We start from the raw sequence: 21,264 nt of genomic DNA, 5'->3' as shown, positions 1-21,264 counted from the left end.
CCGTTCCTTTCGCAATGTGCTGAAACTCGGTCCCGAAATTTGTAATCCAGAGCTTCGCACAACCGTCCCGCAAGCGAACCAGCCCTCTTGCAGAGCAGATCCCTTTCTCAAGAAGCAGGCCCCCGTTCATCTCTGCCAGTGGGTCGCGGTCGCATGGGGAGTCACTTTCTACCAAGACCATAATGCTACTCCTTGGCGGGACCGTAACGTCAGCAGCTTAATACTTAAAGGGCCCATGAAAAGCTTGAAGCCGTGCTTAAGAAAGGCGCACGAGCGGTCGGCGTGCCTTCACTAGTCAGCAAAGCGCAAAAAAATTTTAGGCTAACATCTTTAATAGCGCAGATATTCCGTATTAAAAATGACGCTCCTCCTCTCCCGTCACTGTAGCCCTCAACTCATACACGCCGATGCGCCGGCCAAAAAAAAAGAAAATGTCCGGGCCGACGCCCCGCCCATAATGTGACGCCACCGACTCTCGGTTTGTTTACTTCCGGTAGTGCTCCGATTTCTTCCCCTTCGTGTTTGCGGCGGTTCGCGTGTCGGTCGCCATGGATCGCATGGATCCCGAGCCCGAAGCGAGGCTGCGTGAAGCCGCTGCCGAGCTGGACTTTGATCCATATGATTATACTCCGTTTCGTGATCCGCTAGACAGCGACGACAGCAGCACGCCATCGACTGGCCCTTCTGAACCACCCGCTGGCAACGGAGACGACGGCCTACCATGGTGCGTTCCGTGGCGCACGCGCCACTGCACATAAGTTATTACAACTTTCTTATTTCACGAAATGTCGTTCCGTGTTCGCTTCGCGGCCTTTTCACATTTTACTTATGCGCAGGTGCCGCTGCGGCCGCTGCGAAAGCATGCCCACACCTGTAGAAGATGTGTGCTGCCGCAGCATGCCGGAGGTGCTGGTGGTGTGCCAGCAGGACGGCGGCTGCATTACGATCCACCCAGCGTTTCAAAGCGTGTGCCTAACGCCCGAAGTCCTTCGGGCTGTGCACATTGCACTAGAGGAGGAGGGAGCGAACATCGATGGAGACGGAGATGTAAACAAGTAGGTAGTGCGGAAGCGTCAGGTGACAGATTCGCATTATTTTTTTTTTTTTTGTGTATGATCCGTTTATTGTAAAGCGTGGTATTTTCAGGCAGCACCGCTTCATAGCCTACCGCTTGTTTACCCATGTGGATTTGGGGCAGGCTGGGCGAAGGCAACAGGGTGGTCCTGCCAGCCTGCGTCGTTTGCCGGGTTCGGCGTGAATTTCCGTCGGCGAGCTACGTGGGATTCAGGCACCCTCCCCTTTAATCTCAGGTGATTGTCGCTTCACTGCATGCTGTATTCTAAACTTTATCACGTGTGCCAGGCGCACTGCTTCGAGTGGTGCATGGAAGTGCGTTTATTTTTAAGGTGGAAAAATAGAGAATGCTATTTTATGAACGCCAAGTTATGCACTGCGTCAAGTGTCTGTTTTGTGGCACTGTTTAAGAGCAGACATCTCATTCCTCTAAAGTGCCAGAACTTGTAGATATCTCAGCAAGAAAGGTGTAGAACCGTTAGTTAGTGAAAAATAAAGCCTGGGAAGAAAATTCAAATCCTAGTAAAAAAAAAAAAGATGCACATCCAAAAACAATCCAGAATGGAGGACAATGCTGAGCATCGCCAAGTCTGCTTGAGCACATGCTTCCAAGCATCTACCATAAACATTCATTTATTTGGAATGGAATTTTATAGAAAAAAAATAAAATCGAAACACCGAATGCTTGTGCCGAGGCAGCACAAACATTCTGTGTTTTGATTGATACTGAGTGTGTGAGTGCTCAATACTGACACAATGAAATGAGTGCTTGAAGGTTTGTTTATGATACTCCTAGCCGTGAATACATGACAACAGATCGCAGAATACATCCATTCCAGCAGTGGAGTAATACAGGTGAAGCACAGATCAAACCACAACTCTTGTTCCTGCATTTGCTGATCTGAATTATTAATTTGAATTTATTTACAGTCTAATACGCTTTCAGAGTGTTACATTTCTTATCTCCAAGCTGCAGTAATAGCTGGTCCCTTTCAGGTGTGTTTGCCAAAGTGTAGGGGCAGCACTGCATATTTTCAAAACGTTGTGCAGGTTCAACCGTCCTTGAACCAAATTTTATGACCGTTAGCCATTGGCCGCAGTCACAGTTGCTGCTGCCACTTCGATCTTGGCTCGCTTGCACTCTTGCTCAGCTTTTTGGCAATGGGCTAGTCTGGCTTCTCTTTGTTCAATGGTCTCGGCAGGCTGTCTGGCACAGTTGCAACCTCCGTCTATAGTGAGGTGGTGTATGTGCATGGTGTATTTCCGTAAGTTTAATGAAGGAGAAGGAGTAGATGAAACATTAAGACGATGATCATTGTAGCGCACGAAAATGTCTTGCAATTATAAATTAATGGAGGTGATGTTTACTGTACAGTGCGAAAGTGTGTTGTAGTTTTACTACGAGGTGTGATAGGTTGTGGCAATAGCATAGTGCTCTCATGTCTAAGCTATAAAGATGATATTGTTTGCTGCACAGCGTGAGAGTTCAAAGTCAACATTGCATTCACTTTGATGTTTGTGCACGGGAGCAGTAGAGCGAATGCTCTAAAAGCCTTATTTTAGCTGTCTCGGCTATCACCAGCTGTCATGCCTGGACATAATCCCCTATTTCTTGATTATCAGCTGTATCTAACTGTGCTCTCCTTTCACAGTGAATATATGTACACAAATTCTGCCAGCTAAGGTAGCCACTGCTTCTCATTTTGTGGCCTGTACCGCAGGAATCACTTAGTTGGGCTGGGAGACCTTGTCATTGCCTGTTCTAATATTTATCCCTCTGGCATTTTATAGAGCGAGGAGCTTCTTTTATAATTCATTCATTTGGCACTGTTGATAAGGATGTTTTTAACTTGTTCTCTTGCAATTTCTGGGGCCTGAACTTTGTCGACAGCTTGGCTTGTTATCTTGCTTCCTTGAGATCTGTGAATATGTTTCTAGTTTTTACTGTCGCTTTTCTATCCGCATATCTCCTCTTCTGTGGCTTCTTTTCATGGTCGCTTTTTCCAGTGTTGGTGTTTACATTTTATTCATCTGTGCAGGATAGTCAAAGGAAAACGAAAGGCAGTATAGAACAGAGCACCAGATAGAAGGAACAGAACTGAAGAATTTACAGCTTTGCAGAAAAAGACCACGATGAAATTTGCAAGGAGAGAAGAAGGGAGCACTTATCCAAGGGGAAGAGGTCACCTGCCTTGGGGCAGAGCATTCCGACCAGTTACGTGGGTGTGTGATGGTGGGCTGTCGGCTTTGACGGTTCCAAGCGGCCTCCACTGGCTTCTGCTTTGGTTATGTGGGCTGAGGCATTCCCCGTCTACGGTACGAGCAATGCACTTTGCAACACACTCTCATGCTGTGCAGTAAGCATCATTCTCTTCATCAAGTTCAAACTACTACATACTGTTCAGCTGTGCGGCAAACATTGTGATCTTCATGAAGTACCATCTGCACCACTCCTTCATTTAACCTGGGTAAATATGGCATACATGTACGTCATCTGGACGAGTGCGGCCGAGGTTTGCTAGCGTAATGTCGGACCAATTTAAGCAGTGTGACATAATTCGCAGTGCTTTCACATTACTGCACCTAAGCAGAATTGAGTGCACTCGTGCAATTTCTTTTGGGGAAGGGGGGGGGGGGGAGGGAGCAGTTCTTTTCACTGCACTAGAGTATGCAGGTTGTGCCACAAATTTTTCTCAAAGTTGGCAAATCCCATGAATCCTTGCAGCTCATTGACCTTTTTGTAACTTTTGTAATTTTTTAGCATATGTAATACCTTTCCTGCAGTTTTGGTCTGTTCTATATTGTCACAAACCCCTCCTTAACGATTAACAGAGGCGCGGGATCCCCTTTACGGTTACCCGTCGTCCCTCTATGAGGTTTGAGAACACAGTTAAAAGTTAGGCCGGTCAACCAGTGAAGTGCGTGTGTTGGTGTGTGATCAAGGAATAAATTTATGCGTCACTTTTTTAACACACAATGGGAACATATATAGGTAGTAGTCCAAATTACACTGCATAAAAAAAGTTAATAAAACACCAGGACATGATAGTAATAAAAAACGACTCAATAAATGACAAGAGAAAAAACCGACAATGAACAAACGCTGCGATAAAGAAGACTATAAAATAACAAAGCAAGTATTCCAGAGATAGTAAGTAAGGGCGAGAGTTACACAAAAACACAGCGTAAAATACTAAGCCAGGTCAAGGTTTAAACAAAGGCAAAAAGAATATTCAATTAACCGACAGTCTGTAGCAAAACGGATTCTCATAGCCTTCTTATCTAATGAGGTATCGTAATCGCAGAGTTGGTCGGTAGCGGCGGCCGTACAGGGAGTGGGGACGACAAGTTGGTCGTGGGCTCGGTGAAAAAAACAACACTTTCCTGGAGCAAGCAGCCACGAGAGTAAACTTTTTTGTATAGCAGGCCATCACATAGGCATAGGCAAAACTGGCTGTTCGAGGTTGGGTCTTGAGAAGCAGCTAAGAACGACTCCAGATGCTGATCGGTGTGTTCCTCGGTTCAAAAGGTATGAGTATTTGGAAATCTCTGAGATAAAGCAGTGACGTAATGATCAAAGTTGTCCGCGTCGCATTCCGTCGTGGCAGGTGGCAACCAGGAGAGGCAGTCTCCATCTGCGTGCCGTCGGCCACTTTTGTATGAAATGCTGTAGTCGTATTCTTGCAAGCGAAGTGCCCATCGGGCTAGGCGACTAGATGGATCACAGAGATTGAGTAACCAGCATAGGGAATGGTGATCGGTTACTACTACGAAAGGCTCTCCGTACAGGTAGCAGCGAAACCGCTGCACGGCGAAAACAACCGCGAGACATTCCTGCTCGGTGATGGTGTAGTTGTGCTTAGTCTTGCTTAGAGTCTGACTGGCGTAAGCAATCACATGTTCACAGTCGTCATAGCGCTAAACGAGGACAGCACTGAGGCCTATGCCACTTGCGTCCGTGTGCACTGAAGTTGGAGCAGAAGGGTTGAAATGCCGTAAGATAGGATGTGATGTTAGGAGGAACCTCAGTTGTCGGAAAGGATGAGTCGCATTACCTCACCGACTTGAACTTGTGCAGTGTGCAAAATGGCTCCATTCTGCACAGCTAGTACACTGCAAGTCATGTACTTTGCGCTGTAGCCTGGCGAGTCACAGCGATCACCCCCTGCCAGGTCTGTTGTTGTCCCTACAAGCTCACTAGCAAGTTCTGCTTGCCTTTGCTGAAAAAGCTGCAAAGAAGGAGATGTTCAATTTAGAGGCTACAAACTTGCAGTCATGTGGTTGCCTTAATGCATATTAGGATGAGGGGGGCAGGTTTCAAATGCTGCATTGCTTTTCACTGTTTTCACAGCAGATTTACTAAAAAAAAAAAATTGCAAAAATTATGCCTTCAGTACTAGAGCATGCAGCTGGTCTATTAAACATGTAGCCAAAGGCAACAGAGATGTGCAGTAGCAGGTGCATTGCACTGCAACGCCTCCGCTGTTGCATATATGCTGCATTTTGTATGTTTTATATGTTGTATTGTAGCTTCAAGTTGTTGTCATGAAAGGATGCGACATCTAGTTATCGAGTTAATGACATATACTTTGACTTGAATGTTGTATGAGAGATATCCTTATTGTCAAACCTCATTTCTGGCAGGTAGCAAGTATGCCCGTTGGTAGTTGTAGTAGGTCCTCTCTGTGATGCCTTGCACCCCAATGGATTGCAGGAACCGAAGAACTGAAGCTATACCGCAGCCAGAGAACAAGATGCCTGCAGCCAGGAGGACATTTCTTGCTGCCTTTCCTTCAACCAGTGGTTGGCTTTTCCAGAGGAAAGAATGCTGCAGTGAGCATGTCCCCTTCACAGTCACAAGGCTTCCCGCTATGCTAAAGTAAAGGGTTCTTGTTTGCCCGCACATTGTTCAGGTCTCAAGAAGCTGCCGCAGGCAACCCTCGAACACAAGGAATTTTCGCTCTTTGTAGAGGGGTTCCTCAATCGCTGACTGGGCCGTTTCATCCTGATGGTCGCTGAAAAAGAAGTGCAGTGATGTCAGCGATTGGTGCCATGTGATTGTTAATATTATGAACTAATACGTAGCAGCCGTGGATGTTCATCTCGGAATGTCTTGGCTGTAAAATGTGCTAAATAAAGCTGCTGTCAAAGTTTATAGTAGGAATGCATTTTTTTTTTCATTCTATCAACAGGGAACAGAAAAATGCCATGGCAAATTAGGTACACTTTAGGGCTACGCAACTTATATTTTTTTCACAACAGAATCAAATATCCTTGTGCATCTTAGTGACTTGTTCAAATATTTGTGCAAAATTAAACTTCAAAGTGCATGTGATGGCTCCGTAGTAGCTCTAAAGACAGCACTAATGTACACTAGGCAGACACAGCATGACCATATTATGTAAGGAAAAATTGCCCTTTTGCTACCTGACGCAACTGTGAATATCCTAACACCACGTCCGAGATTAGTGGTGTGCAAGGTATGTATGAGGCATGGTGTCTATAGACTCATCAAGGCAATATTTGTTGACCCATTGTGAGTATTACCACATCCTTATCATGTCAAGCCATGCATGAGAGTTATGAACGCTATCATTCGAATGGACTGTGTCACAGGGAGGGTATATTTGCAGGTTTGAATGAGTGAATATGTGACACATAGGTGACGTATTTCGTCAAGTTTTCTTTCTTTCTTTTTTTGCCTAATGAACAGTGCTTAAATGACAAATTTTCTTGCCTGCCATAGCCAGCAAATGCACAAAAGTGGATGAAAGAAGTTCTGTTCTAACGAGCGGCCAGTGATAGCAGTAACTGGCCAGTGATAGCAGCCTGCCACCGACTTCTCTGGTGGCAGGCTTCTCTGTTTGAACCTTGGTGCTGACTAGAGATTTAAGTCCAATAGACACCTGTGTGCCTGGAAAAATTTCATATATTTAAAATTATTTGCAAGCACCCCATCTACATTTAATGTAATCAATCATATAGCTCTTTAATACATTTTCACAACACTACAACATCTTTATCAATAATGACTTACCAACAGAATGGCACTCCCACATTGTGTTGCCACAGTATGCGTGCGAGTAGTTGAAGGCCCCGCCCCGCTGGTGATGCTTCCTGCAGACAGATATTCATAATTATAATGATGGTTGCAGATTTGAAATTTTTCATGCTTTCATTTTCAGGTGCTGTATAGAGTGAACCGCCCGTAACAAAATGCAAACATTGTCAACTTGCTACACATACACAAATATTCTGAAAGTGGAGAACTGATATGACTAAAAAATTTGCACAGACAAGCTGTAGTTTGTGGAGTTTCAAGAGCCCTGAAAAATTTGGAGGCATGTTAGCAGCACAAACAAAAGACACAGTGCAGGACAGTCGACTAATACACGTTTCCATGAACCAATCCAGCAGCTCATTATTTTTGAATGTCGGGTCTCCCATGTTAATCCAGTTAATATATGTGCTCCGAGTTTCTTTTTTTGGTGCGCCAGTGCACACCAAAGCCTTGCATCATCCACTAAACAAAAGTAACTATTTGAACTCCTAAATAATCTCATCTATACAGGAAGAGCTACATTTTAATTGCTTCCAGAAGGTGCCTCAAGCGATGATCGAGCTTGTGCATGGAAGCAGACGTAACATTTGCACTAATTTGCATAGCTTACTTACTCGGGCAATAGAGCCATCATATGCAATATAATACAAAGCTGTTCGGTACAGTTGAAAATTAAGCATGTACGTATGACAAAATACTTGCATCATCCACTGGACAAAATGAACTATCCAAAATACTCTCACCTCTACAGGAAGAGCTGTGGTATTTGGATCACCTCCGGTAGGTGCCTGAAGCAATGGTTGAACACGTAACTAACTGCATGAAAGCATAATGACATAGCAACAGTTGTGCTAGTTTATATAGCTTCAAGCAATAGAGCCATCATATATGTGTGCAACATATTCCAAAGTTATATATGTGGCCTAAATATACATAAATATAAATATAAAAGTATATATACATTGTTATCAATACCATGATAACAGTACCAACCTGTCCAGAGGAAACCTGTGTAGTGCTGAGGTCTTTCGGGCTTCCTGGCGATGATGGTTTGCCATGCTAGGAAAAGAAAGGAAATTTGTGCGTAATCAACATTGTGTTAATGGCAGTTTTATTATTCTGCACATGAATGAGAATGAAAGGAGACAACAGTCTGCAAGTGCAAGGTCATAGGGGATACCTTCTTTTTTTTTTATCTATATACCACATGTTATTTTTCCTTCCACTTGGTATTTAATTATCTTTCTGCCTAAAATCATTACATGACTAATTCTGATCAATATCAACCACAAAAGTATTTTAAAAAAAAACCTACATTTACCTTGGACTCGACTGTTGGCTCCTTTCATTAATTGTATCATAACGAGCCAATTTCCCCTTCAATTTTCCGCTTCATGAATGAGAAAGACATGCATATACAGGTGTTAAAAGGCAAAGATCAAGAGTAGACTAAACGCACTGTAAAATAAGCATATCTTTAGGTGGATGGGGGGGGGGGGGGATGCAGTTGGTCTGTATTGTTATTAGTGTGCTGGTATTTTTTTATTACAAGTCAGGCTTGGTTTATGGGGTTCAACGCCCCAAATTCGACTCAGACGAGTCGCCGCACAGCATTGAGTGACATCGCACAGCGCATGTACAGGTGCGGACGTAAGTAAACGGAGCAGCTAGGCTTTTTCAGTCAAACGCCTTCCTCACTGGAGATCAGGAAATATTTGTCCGTGAAAGGGCACTTGCGTCTACTACCGGTCCACGCATACCACGACTACCAGTTTCAAATATGCACCGAGTGAAAAATGAAGAAAAAGCGTGCTCCGTTTACTTTTGTCCACACCGGTACGCGGGCATCTTGCTTGCGCTTCCGTTGAAAAGCGGCCGCTGTGCCTTGGGCACAGCAGTCGACCACCCTAACCCACTGCACCACCCAGGCAAATTATACTGCGATTGTTGTGATCGCGTACACGTTAGTGTATGTTAATTCATGGTTTCATGTGCGCAGGTCGCCTTATCTTTTTTTTTTTTTTCCTTATCCGCGCGCCGCAGGGCGAGAGCTCCCTTTCATACATTTTCAGCGCCTTAACTTGTTGTGGTCCTCTCGCAAGAGCGGTTTGCGCGCAAGGAATCTGCGCCTGCAAAACTTGCGCTAGGCTTCATGCACTTCCATGCGAGACTCCGAGCCATGCTACGCGTGTTTCCACAATAACTCGCAACCCAGAAAACTTACCATTCCAGGGAGAAACTGCGTCGGCAAAGCGTCGGACTTGAGGCGTTGACGTCTCACGTTGAGGCCAGTTTGCTGCGCCAAACTGGGATTATACTGGTATGCGTCACGGGAAAAGTGGCGGCCACAAACTCTGAGCTCCTGGCGCTTGTCCGACGATGACAGCCCGACGCGTTGGAGCCAGCTTTCCCGCGTGACACCTTGCTTTGTAGGGACACGATGTCGCATTATAACATCTTTCCTGTCCTCGGCTTTACAGCCAACTACACAGCAATGGTGGTCCACTGCAGACCAGGAAAAAAGCAGCAGCAGTTGGGATCGCGAGATTTCAAGACTGACAACCGGGCAACACGTGCTTTTGCGAGCAGACGGATCTCTCTCGGCCGGAAGTGTTCCGCTTCTATCAAGATGCGCGCAGAATTCTTACCTTTCTTTAATGTACAATAATAACTAACGAATAAAATACTACTTTCAGGAAGAATAGTGCTAATTTTAAAATCTATCATTGCAAAAATTACACGTGACGTCATATGGCCATGGCCAATGATAACGCTAACCCCAATGACGTCGCATGGGCTGGGCGGCTGAAAACGCACGGTGGTGAGTCGCCCAAATCGGCTGCGAGCGGCAATTTTCCAAAATTATTTGTAAATTACAGCTAACACGCAGAGCTTTTTGAATGTGATCTCGATGCTCACTAAGACCACCTCTAAACACATGTAGCATCAAAATACGGCCGTAAATGGCGTTTCAGGGGCCCTTTAAGGCGGGCGTTGATGAACCGTGATTCTTGCACACGTGATTCTTGCAAATTAATTATCGTTACACGTGATTCTTGCAAATTAATTATCGCACCGTTAGTCTGTAAGAAGTCCAGCCGAGTATGACGTCTCGCGAACAGTGGGTAAGTACAACAAAGTCGCCAACATAAATAAATCCGTCAATTGCAACTCTCGCAACGCATCTTCCAGCCGGGGCAATAAGGTGTCCCCCTGCAGCTCGGATCTGAGGCCCAGTTCACTCGGTTAAAACTTTCCTCAATTTCCTGGCTAACCCACCGCTCATAACTGAATAGTCCGCCCCCGTATCAACTAACGCTGTAATGAGAAAGTCGGCGATAGAAATCGGTATGTCCGAAGCTGCGCACTCAGGTTCATCGTTACATGACGCCGTCTGATAGCCGTTATCTTGTACTAAACTTGATGGAGGATGTTCGACACTTCGCTCGTCAGCGGCCTCACCTCCACAGGTCACTGTTCCTAGTTTGCCCGACTGCTCAGGGAGCGGGGTTCTCGGCGAGCGGCCAGTGAGGTATGTAGATGGACGTGGACTTGGAGAACAATAACGGGAAGAGGTAATGACGCGGGACCGTATTGTGGGGCGTCTGGAGGATTCGTATGCGTCGCCAGGTACTCCTCGATTTAGGGTGGTCGTTCACCACTCCGAAGACATCGTGCACGCGGATAGAAGCCACGAAGTCCGGCGCGGCGGTACGGACAGAACCTCAACATGTGACCGGCCTCACCACAGTTGTAACAAAGGGGCCGATTGTGAGGGGCACGCCAGACGTCAGTCCTCCGAAACCGTGCCTCGGCTAGAAGAGGAGAACGGCGCGGGCTTGGATCACGAGTAGGGGTGTCCACTCTGGCTCTGGGAGAATCGTACCCACTGTGATGCTGGTTGGGATGAGGCACAGTGGGGTTCACTCTTGGAGGGTCACAGAGGGTATGCTGCTGAAGCACGGACGCATACGTTGACACACTCGGTGGTGGTGGGTGCGCACCAGGCACAGACGGTTCCGGGACGGCTTGCCTAACTTCTACGCGAACGACCTCCGCGAGTGATGGAAGCCTCGACGTTAGACCCTGTAGCTGAATGTGTCTCAGCTCTTCTCTGACCACAGATCGAATAAGCTCCCTTAAAGCATCATCACAACCGTTGAAGCCGGAACCATAGACAACCGGTGGCATATGGCGGACACGTTACGGTTATAGTGCTGAGCCCTGGGTCGAAGTGTTTGTTCTATCATGGTGGCCTCCGTTAGAAAATCTGATGCTTTGCCAGGTGGATTGCGCACAAGCCCAGCAAACAGTTCTTGTTTCACCCCGCTCATTAGGTGGCGCACTTTCTTCTCCTCTGACATATTCGGATCAGCACGCCTAAAAAGGCGGATCATGTCCTCGTAGTACATTCCAATACTTTCGTTAGGGGCTTGGACGCGAGATTGCAGCGCCCACTCCGCACGCTCTCTTCGGTCGTTGGCGCTGTAGGTAGCCAACAGCTGGCGACGAAAGAGGTTCCATGATGACAGTGTCGTTTCGTGGTTTACGACCCACGTCCGCGCTGAATCTTCGAGAGCAAAGTACACATTATAAAGCTTCCTTTGCTCATCCCAGCCGTTGTAATTGGCGACCCGTTCTAATTGGTCCAGCCAGTCTACAGCGTCCTCATAAAGATCGCCATGGAAGGACGGTGGCGTTCGAGATTGGAGAACAACGAACTGGGGTGAAGACTCTCCGTTAGCCGCAATGTTCGTGTTAGATCTATGCATGTTGGCGACAGGCGTACAGGAAAGAGGCCCGAACTCTGGCGACTGACCTCGAAGGCGGCGGCTGCAACTGCGATGGACCGGTGTCAAATCCGTAGTGGCTCTCGGTTGCCCTTGAGGGGTGGAACTGAGCAAAAAGGGAAATTGTACCCGGCTGCTTCACCAGAAAATTTAACGAGTGCAAGGCAGTGATCACTGATCGGAACAGTTCTTCTTCTGCCTTGATATTTGGCACATACCCACGAAGGGGGATTGGGCAGGGTTCAGTGTGGACTGCCAAATGTCCTACACACACTGAATTAGTGTATTAAAGTAATTGACAACTAAACAAAAACATAAGATTTAGGATCACAAAAGTTATTGAAAGAAAAAATATGAAGCAAAAATTTGGAATTTTGTAAATTTGGAATACAATTAGCAAGGGAATCTGTCCGTAGCTGTGATGTAGTTATGTAAGTACTGACAAATTTGAGGCAACGCAAATTCTTTTGCACTCGCACCGAAGGAGAGTAGAAGCGGGACCGACAACGTAAATCCCAAGCGTGCAATTGGAGTTTCTAAATGCACCCTCCTCTGATGTGAAAACCTTCGGCAAGCGAGAAACGAGTGATCAATATTTTCAAATTTCACCGCAAGTCTCACGAAGGTTTGTGGGGCTGATACCGCATCTACATAAATAAAGATTTAGGCGAGGAATCCTGCATCTCCGGAAAGTCATCGTTACCTCACACTGCCGTGATTTACATGAACGAACTTTCCATGAGTATATGAGATGCTGGTATTCGGCTGTAGATAGCAAAGGATTATTGCATAAAGCGGCTAGGTATTGATATCGCTTGAAACGGGACATTCCAAAAATGGTGATATTAGGGATGGTACATGAAAAAGATGCATCAAGAGCTGATTTAGCCAGGAATTTTGCCGCTTCGTTCTGGAAAATACCGCTCTGACCGGGGACCCAGATGAAACGTATTTCTTTCACCCACCCCGGTATGAAATACTTTAGTGAGCGACTCAACAGAGCATCCTGTGCTGACTCCAGTGACAACAAAATAGAAAGAGAGTCTAATAGAAAAATTATTTTTGATTGACTGCAGGGAACTTTTAGTAGTGCTAGCCCAATTGCCATAAACTCTGCTAGAAATATTGGTGTGTAATCCGGGACACGCACCGAAAAACTCCAGGAAAGAGACTCTGAAAAAATTCCAATCGCTGCTTTGTGCGCAATTACAGACGCATCAGTGGCAATTACAGTGTGATCAGGGAACTTTTCAAGGTGTGCCCATAGGAGACTGGATATTAGACTTGAGGGTAAGTGCTTCACATTAGATGGAAATATAGAATCATAATTTATATCCACAAAGCACGTTGAGCAACCAATGGGACATATGGAAGCAAGTCCACACCAATGTTTGCTAAAATTCTCTGCGTGAAAACAACCTGGGGCTTGCAGACTCTTGGCCACTGGTGAGTGAGAAAGAGGGCGCGGTTTGACACAAAAATAGGTATAGCCACACCGGGAGTAGTCTCAAATGATTGCAAGAATTATCTGACACTTAGAAAGCGGGAACGGGAGTTAAGGTCAGGAATACGCAGCAAAGGATGCAGTTTATATTTTGGACACCCAGAAAAAAGAATGCAGCCAAATTCCAGAATCGGTCTCACATAGGCTTTGTACAAAAGTAGAAGAGTATCTCGACGCATACTAAATTTCCTATTACCTATCCGTGTGAACCTACCAAGGGCACGCTCACCATTCCGAACATTAGACTTGATGTGAAGCCTCCAATGCATACTAGCATCATACGTAATGCCTAAATACCGCACATATTCCACTTGAGGTATTACATCTGAGCGGTAGTTTAACGAAACATATAAGGGGGTTATGGTTTTAAAAACTAGCACACTACTTTTGGACACATTTAAAACCAATTTAATTTTGTCCAACTAGACCTCAAGTGCATTTAGGTAAGCCTGTAGTGAACAATATAGTTCATGAATATCTTTTGCAGAGGCGAAGAATGCTATGTCATCTGCATATACATATACAGTGACATCAGGATGAACCGGAATATCGCACAATAATATATTAAAAAGGAGTGGGGAGAGCACAGAGCCCTGAGGCACCCCTCTTGTCTGTGCATGGGTGTCTGAGATTAATGAGCCAACAGTGCAAAAGAATTCTCGTCCTTTAAAAAATTCCCTGATCCACGCATAAATGTAGAACGGAGGACGTAATAATGAAAACTTGTTAAGTAGAATGGAATGTTCAATGCTGTCATAGGCCTTAGCAATATCGAGCGTCACTAACGCTGATACCTCCTTGTTGCACAATGCAAGGCGAATCCTGCTTTCTAAATCTACATGTGCAGACCATATTGAGCCTCCATTGCGGAGACCAATCCGAGAACTGAAAGCATTAACCTCTGATATATGCTTTGAGAGGCGGACGTGCACAATTCTTTCTATTAATTTTACTACATTCGAAGGCAAAGCTATCGGCCGAATGTTTTCAACATGAAATCCTTTACCAGGGTATTTCAAGAGCAATATAATTTTCGCCACTTTCCAGACGTGCGGCAGCCATGCAGATTATAATGATTCATTAACCAGATCCAGGAGATCCTGAGTGAATTCATTTGCTAAAATTTTGAGCATACCTACCGTAATCCCGTCCCAACCTGGAGCCGAGTTTTGCATGGAAGAAATCACAGATAGGAGTTCTGACCTATCAACCTCAACATAATCTGAGCAGGAAATGGGAGCGTGTAAGGGAATTCTGCACTGCTCCTGGAAACGTAATGCTAGCCCTTGCGCAATTTGTTCAACTCATCCTTTGCCTCCTGTGGAGACAACACTACTGAACTTAATGACTGAGAAAGGTACGAGTTTCTATTGAGTTCCATGAAACGATGCAAAGCCTTCCTGTGCTTAGGGTTTGACAAATAAGTATTTAAATTTTCGTTGTACTCGTCCTTTGCCTGCGCTATGGCTCTTTTAAATGACGCCGAACAAAATTTGTAGTTTATCCAGTTTACTGAGCTCTGGTTATAAGAAAGGCTTTTCCATGCTGCTTTCCTACGGCGGAAGGCTTTCTCACACGCGTCATTCCACCATGGGGATGGCGACTTATCGTTTACTGCAGACCTTACAGTGAACTGGGAATCTAAAGTAGCATTCGCAATTGAAGAAAATACCTTTTGTGCTTTGTCGGTCCTACATGAACAAAGGTTTGATTTGAGGGAGTAGCGTAGCGAAGCTGCATATTTGGCGTTGTTTACTAGTTTACGGTCAAAAGTGCTATCTCGTGTTGTGCTCATCATGATGGTAAATGGTACTGGAAAGTGGTCACTAGATGTACCACTGTCCACTGTTGGCCAGCCTCCTATACCTATCCCACCTGCTGCCAGGGATAAATCAATGACAGATCGCGAATTTCCGCGCATGAAGGTTATAGCGCCAGAATTGCAGCAGCGCACAGCATTTGCCGACATCCACGTCCATAACAGCTGTCCACATGCGTCGGAGTAGTTATCCCAAAGAGTATGGTGCAAGTTAAAATCACCTGCAATGACGACCTTATTAGAATTTGGAAGTAATCTGTCAAAATAGTCTGTGCTACGTACACCTGTGGGGCAGTAGACGTTAGCGACTGTGACAGGGCCACAATGCGGCAATGTGATATCTACAGCCAAAATCTCACACTCACAATTCATTATTGTTTGCTTATTTTTGCCCAGTGACATAATTTTGACGATATCAAAGTTAATAAGCCACCGCCCCTACCGTTTACACAATCGGCGCGGAAAACATGAAATTTCTTTAAGGTAAATGACTTTGCGGGGGAGAGCCAAGTTTCTTGCAAAAGCACTATGTCTGGCTTATGTGTTGAAAGGAGAAGATATAAATCTGGAAGTGAAGATACAATAGAGCGACAATTCCACTGCAGAACATATACACCTGCCATGATTACTTACCTAAAATTGAGGCCGCAACAGCCTCTTTTAACACATCGGTTTGCTGTAAAACTTTGGAAGGCCCTTTTTTAGTTTTGGTCTGGGAAATGGAGGACTTAGAGGGTGAGCGCCGGCGCTTCTGAGTAGGGCATGCCATTTCAACATCATTAGAGCAAATACCTTTGCGAGAAATGCTTACAGGGACACTTTCGATAGGGTGCACTTGAGCCAGCACTAGAGCCAGCACTAGAGGAGAAGCTGCATTTAAACTTTCAGCACAGGTTTGAGATGAAATAGATGCTGGAGTCAGCACAGGTTGAGGTGGGAAAGATGACTGGCTACCAACAATACCAGAGAAGGCTTCAGTAAAGCTGGTAAGCATACGGTCAACCACGACAGAAAGGGCTTTTTCAACCGTTTTCAAAATTGCGGTAGACAACGTGGCCTCGAAGTCTGGGGTAGAAGGGCGCACACAGTTGGCATAAGTGCGCCCTTTCCGATCAAGAAGGGCATAAGCATCTGCTCGAGAGCAATGATTCTCTTCAATAAATTATAGTAACGCCTGCTCCTGAGAACGTTTCTCACAACTGGCGTCATCAGCCAAGTTCTCGTTACCACATAGACAACAGCTAGGTTTTGCAGCGGTACAGCTATTAGACGAGTGTCCTTCCCCACACATCCTGCATCTTGTCGCAGACTTACACGCTCTTCCACAGTGTCCAAATCGCCAACAGTTGGTACATTGAAGGAAGCGAGGACGTAGCGGGTCAATGCGATAAATAATTGGCCAAAATTTTAACTCAGATGGACACAAGAGACCGGCAAAAGTTGTTATAACTGACTCTGTAGCAACATGCACCCCGGCCACCATGCGAGAGCAGCGATACACTGAAAGAACACCAGCTCCTGCGTCCTGAAATTCCTCCAAAATGTCTTGAGCAGTAGATGCAGGATCCACTCCACGCACAATACCCTTAGTGCAAGCCAGCTGTTCAGGAATAAAGGCTTTGACAGGAATCGAGGTAAAAGAACTGCAGCGTAGCAGATCTGACACACAATGTTTGCAGATTTGCAAACTATACCTCGTCTCCCGAAAGGTCGTACCTCAGAGATATCAAGGTAGTGATCCGTCAGACTCTTCAGTTGCTGCTGAATAGTTTTCGGATTTTTCATTTTCAGCACTCCATCGCCTATCGGTATGAGTGCGACAGGAATCACATCGACGCCATTTTTAGCAAATGATTCCAGAGGCAAGCTTTCAATCGGCAGGCTGGCAAACCAATCTGCCGAGCCCCCTCCCGGGGAGGTGAAAGACATGCCTGTGCGCAAGGTAATGAAACCTTTGCATCACCAAATTCTATATAGCTAGCCTGAACCCTGACCAAAACCCCCCTGAACGTGGAAAGGCCTCACCACGAAGAAGCACCAGGCACCGAACACCTTGAGGACTCCCAGGACCGCTTTTTAGTAGCCTTCTTCTGCAGCTGTAGCTAGCGCGTCTTTCTCTCCCTCTTCGCTGTTCGATGTCGTACTTCTGGCGATCTCTTCGTTCTCCTTCCACAGTTCCACGCACTGCACTCAGTTTCGTCCTAGTTGTCCTCTGTTCCTCTTTGTCTTCTTTTCAGAGAGGCACGCGGCAATATTCTCTAGACGGCAGCTAGACTATGCCTCTATACTACCTATTCCGAATAAAACAGGGCATTCACACTTGGAAAAGAGGCACTGACAGTCGTCCACGGAACGAAGCGCTCCCAGAAGTATTTTCGGCCGTACAATCAAGGTCTACTCAGCCTACTCAATTCGCACAGCAGTCCATGATGTTCTTTAAGTAGTTCCAGAGCCTGACAAGAGTTCGAGAGCTGCAGCACAACTAGATGGAGACCAGAACAAGCCTATGATTTCACAGGTGGAAGCCTTGAACAAAAGCCTGCTGGAATTTCCTACTTGCAACAACGCTGTTAATCAGCAGTGTGGAAAACCTGTGCCATCTCCCCTGTTCGTCAGTGATGAAGCATGAGAGTCGAATAGCAACCAGAATGCTAAAGCTGCTTGAACAAAAAAGGAGATGAAAGATTGTTGTGGGTTTAGTGCTAAAAAGCTTGCTGTCAGTTCACATGTGTGACTTGCCGCTTCAAATGAAAGCCAGTTCTTCCCCCTGCACATGGAAAGACGTACTAGCATCATTCCACATCAAAGATAAAAATACTTGAAAGGATATCGAACACAGCACAAAAATAATAAATAAGAAATGCCGGAGAAAATAACACTCTGAATGAGAGCAGCATGGATTAGAAAATGAAATGTGAGTTGATGTCTTTCTAGCTAAAATTAAAAAAAAAGAGAATTATACATAGAATACCTAATACAGCACAGACTAACACTAAACTATTGACGAAGCGGCAGTGTAAGCAGACTCAGTCGCAACAGGCAGATAATCAGCTGGGGTGACGTGCATAGAAAATGTCTAGGCAGATAACTACAAGATAGCTACTTGCAGAGAAATTAGACACACATCTGTTCTGCATTAGGCTTCGGTGATTATGACAACACATGTGAGTGGTCAAGGCTATGTTAGTAAGAGCTAAGCACATGAGAATAATTGATGAAATAAATAAAGTCTAGTCCCCAGATGAATAACGGCTAGCCGGCCTACCAAACATAATTGGGGCATAAAGTTGGATGAATAGTTAACAGACTATACAACAAATGCAATATAAGCGTGGAAAAGTTACTGTGTTTGCCTGCATCATGGCGTCGCCCAGCAAATGGGCCATCTAGTTGGCAGACTATCCCGGCCTGGTATTTCTGTACGTGTTGGCGCTTATGCCCCGAGAAGTGTTCTTGCTGGTCTGTTGTCGGTCGGCAGATCCGACGAGCAGTGCCGTCAATAAAACCCCAGCACCGCTTCAGTAGGGCGCCTTTTGCATGCACAGCCTGGAATAAGAAGGTGGAACCAAGTCTTTTATAATACGATGTCTTCTCATTCAAAATTGAAGAGCAGTGAAAATTTTTGAAACAAATAACATTCTCACCTCGGAGAACAGCTCCAAGCTGTTAGTATTCAGCCACTTGTGCGTGGTCAAGTCTGCCAGGAGGTGTCCAAAGTAATATTCAATATGTGCTATTACTTTGGACACCACGCTGGAGATGACCGTGGCGTGCCGACCGAACACTTGCTCCAGGTCGCACAACGATTCGGGTACGCCAGGCGACGCAGCGTCATGCACAGCGCCTCATGTCCCGGCACCGGTACATGCTGTGCACTTCGCACGATCTGCGGCATGAGGAGTTCACTTGCGAGGTAGTCTAAATCAACTTTTTCGAAGTGGAACCACTTCTTAAATGTTGAACAGTCTATTTAAGGCACGTTGATAAGCCCATACTGGGCGACGCTACGTCGGGGCACTGACTCCGCGGGGAGCGCCGACTCTGCCCGGAAAAAAATCTCTTCTATCTCTGGCCATGTCAGAGCGTCCAATAACATAGAATCATTTAACACGCTGTATCGAGCCATTGCGACTGATATACCTTGGAAATACCATGCACCTTGTAGGAGCGAACACTAAATAGATCTTTTCGCTGTTTTAAACAAGCGCGCTTGGCGCTCATTGGCTGCTCTCGCGCAACTTCCGGCGAAAGACTTCCGGCCATGTTTCCCGCAGCTTTTTACGCAGTGCGATGCCGGCGGCACGGAGAGTTCGGACGGCGTGAATGCCCACCGAATCCGTGTTTGCGTTTGTTACGTTCGCATTAACAAAAAAATGTCGAGCAGCTATTTTATGAAGCTAGATGCCGAGGCCCAAGGCCGATACCGGGCGAAGCTTTCGCTTCGAGGCGAGGAGCTGATCGATCCGCTTGACGACGACGTTCTGCATTTTGTCTTCACGTCAGGCCCAAGGAATCTGCCCCCCGTGACAGCAGGAGATTTTTACCTGTACCTGGTCGAGGGAGTATGTTTTTATACAAGACAACAGTTTGAATCTTGCAAGATGGGAGACGCCTACATATTCATCAGCGACAAGGTGAAGCAGCTCAAGTCCTTAAAGGTGGGAAAGCGCGGCAACGGGATCGTTCTGATTTCCGCGACTGTGCAAGCCAGCCAAACACTGTCCAAGCAGTACCAGGCATGGTGCGTCGTGAAAGACGACGGCACTGTCGAAAGTGCTCATTGCACATGCATGGCCTGGTAAGTAGGCGATTCAAAATGCGAAGCGCAATGCGGTAGGTCCCTTCTGTTATTTTTGTGTGCATGTGTGTGTAATCCGATCAGATGCAGCGAACCGAAGCTGAATTTCACATTTCCAAAAGTTCTGCGGAAATCACGATAGAACCTAAAGAAGTGCAAATGCTTGCACAACCACCCGCGTGTAATAACAATTTCGAAGCAGTATGCGAGTTATGAGGTATTAACGTCCTGAAGCGACTCGGGCTATGGGGCGTCGAGGGCGTAATTTGACGCCTGGGGTTTTTCAACGAGTGTCGACATGACACAGCACACGAACGATTTTGTATTTCGTCTTCTTCAATGGCGGCCGTGGCCGCGTTTTGAAGAAGCAGGATCTGCAACCAAGCGGCAAATCACTAATCAGCGCGGCGGGTGGAAGCAGTCAGGGGACTTTCGTGTTACGATGGGTTCCGTTATTTTCGGCGCTTAACTGCGTGACAACAGCATTCATTCTAAATGAAGCCCGTTGTGGATGGGAAAACTGATGAGATTTTATGCTGTAATATTCTATCGTACAAAACTCTTCCACTTTTTTATGGCCACATTTCTCATCATTCAATACCTTTGTTTATGAACTGCTTAATTCTTAGTTATTTCCAATGCAACTTTCAGCCTTGGGGAATGCTGCACACACGTGGCTGCGCTGTTGTTCTGTGTCGAGGCAACTGTGCAGTATGGCCTGAACGACCCATCTCCAACCGATGTTGTCTGTAAATGGATTGAGGCATCAAAGAGAGGCAGAGTAAGTGTTTATTTTTATTCTATCACATAGAGGGCTTTCAGCGAAGTACTTACAAAGCACTAAACTTTCGCAGGCATCACCGGTCTCCGAAATTCAGTTTTTTAAACCAAAATAGGCCACGCACCACCCCAAGTCAGTGCAACTCAAGACCACACAACACCAACTTTCGCGGATGGACAAGTGTCCAGCTTTCTGGACCAAGTGAAGGTAAGCAACTCGGACTGATTTGTTTTTGGTGCACAAGTGAAATTGTATTCTGATCTTCTAACGCTTGAAAGGTCACCAGTGTTTACTGTGCTACAAAGAATCATATGCGAGTACATCAAAACTAGGGCACTAATTTGAATTTTTCAGGAAATCGCACTAAACACTTTGCTCCTCACATCCATAACAGACAGCGAGGACACGGACTCTGCCCCTGAGACTTCTCACAATCC

At 45.8% G+C, this 21,264-nt stretch overlaps 2 protein-coding genes across 2 annotated transcripts; both read left to right on the top strand.

The window, feature by feature from the left end:
• The first annotated feature begins 548 nt into the window (after positions 1 to 548).
• LOC146206928 (uncharacterized) lies at positions 549 to 6,229 on the top strand. The gene is made up of 3 exons (XM_084575975.1): positions 549 to 724; positions 837 to 1,055; positions 5,789 to 6,229. The coding sequence occupies exons 1-3, from the start codon at positions 549 to 551 to the stop codon at positions 5,955 to 5,957; spliced, it is 564 nt and encodes a 187-aa protein (XP_084432101.1). The 3' UTR covers positions 5,958 to 6,229.
• A 13,338-nt stretch (positions 6,230 to 19,567) lies between these two features.
• Positions 19,568 to 20,942, top strand: LOC146206927 (uncharacterized). Its single transcript, XM_084575967.1, has 3 exons — positions 19,568 to 20,046; positions 20,698 to 20,827; positions 20,901 to 20,942. Exons 1-3 carry the CDS (start codon positions 19,622 to 19,624, stop codon positions 20,940 to 20,942), a joined length of 597 nt encoding a protein of 198 aa, XP_084432093.1. The 5' UTR covers positions 19,568 to 19,621.
• Positions 20,943 to 21,264: the final 322 nt, after the last annotated feature.

This window comes from Amblyomma maculatum, chromosome 1 (genome assembly GCF_055883805.1).
Source record: "Amblyomma maculatum isolate TAMU_Amacu chromosome 1, ASM5588380v1, whole genome shotgun sequence".
Classification (NCBI taxonomy): domain Eukaryota; kingdom Metazoa; phylum Arthropoda; class Arachnida; order Ixodida; family Ixodidae; genus Amblyomma; species Amblyomma maculatum.
Note: the sequence above shows the minus strand (reverse complement) of the source record. Positions and strands in the feature narration are given on the sequence as shown.

What these genes read in the sequence shown, in the direction of transcription:
- LOC146206928 (XM_084575975.1), top strand. Translation starts at nt 549, where the DNA reads ATGGATCGCATGGATCCCGAGCCCGAAGCGAGGCTGCGTGAAGCCGCT. An exon ending in GGAGACGACGGCCTACCATG is followed by an intron (nt 725 to 836) that starts GTGCGTTCCGTG and finishes ACTTATGCGCAG; the next exon opens with GTGCCGCTGCGGCCGCTGCG. An exon ending in GGAGACGGAGATGTAAACAA is followed by an intron (nt 1,056 to 5,788) that starts GTAGGTAGTGCG and finishes AATGGATTGCAG; the next exon opens with GAACCGAAGAACTGAAGCTA.
- LOC146206927 (XM_084575967.1), top strand. Translation starts at nt 19,622, where the DNA reads ATGTCGAGCAGCTATTTTATGAAGCTAGATGCCGAGGCCCAAGGCCGA. An exon ending in CATTGCACATGCATGGCCTG is followed by an intron (nt 20,047 to 20,697) that starts GTAAGTAGGCGA and finishes TGCAACTTTCAG; the next exon opens with CCTTGGGGAATGCTGCACAC. An exon ending in AGGCATCAAAGAGAGGCAGA is followed by an intron (nt 20,828 to 20,900) that starts GTAAGTGTTTAT and finishes AAACTTTCGCAG; the next exon opens with GCATCACCGGTCTCCGAAAT.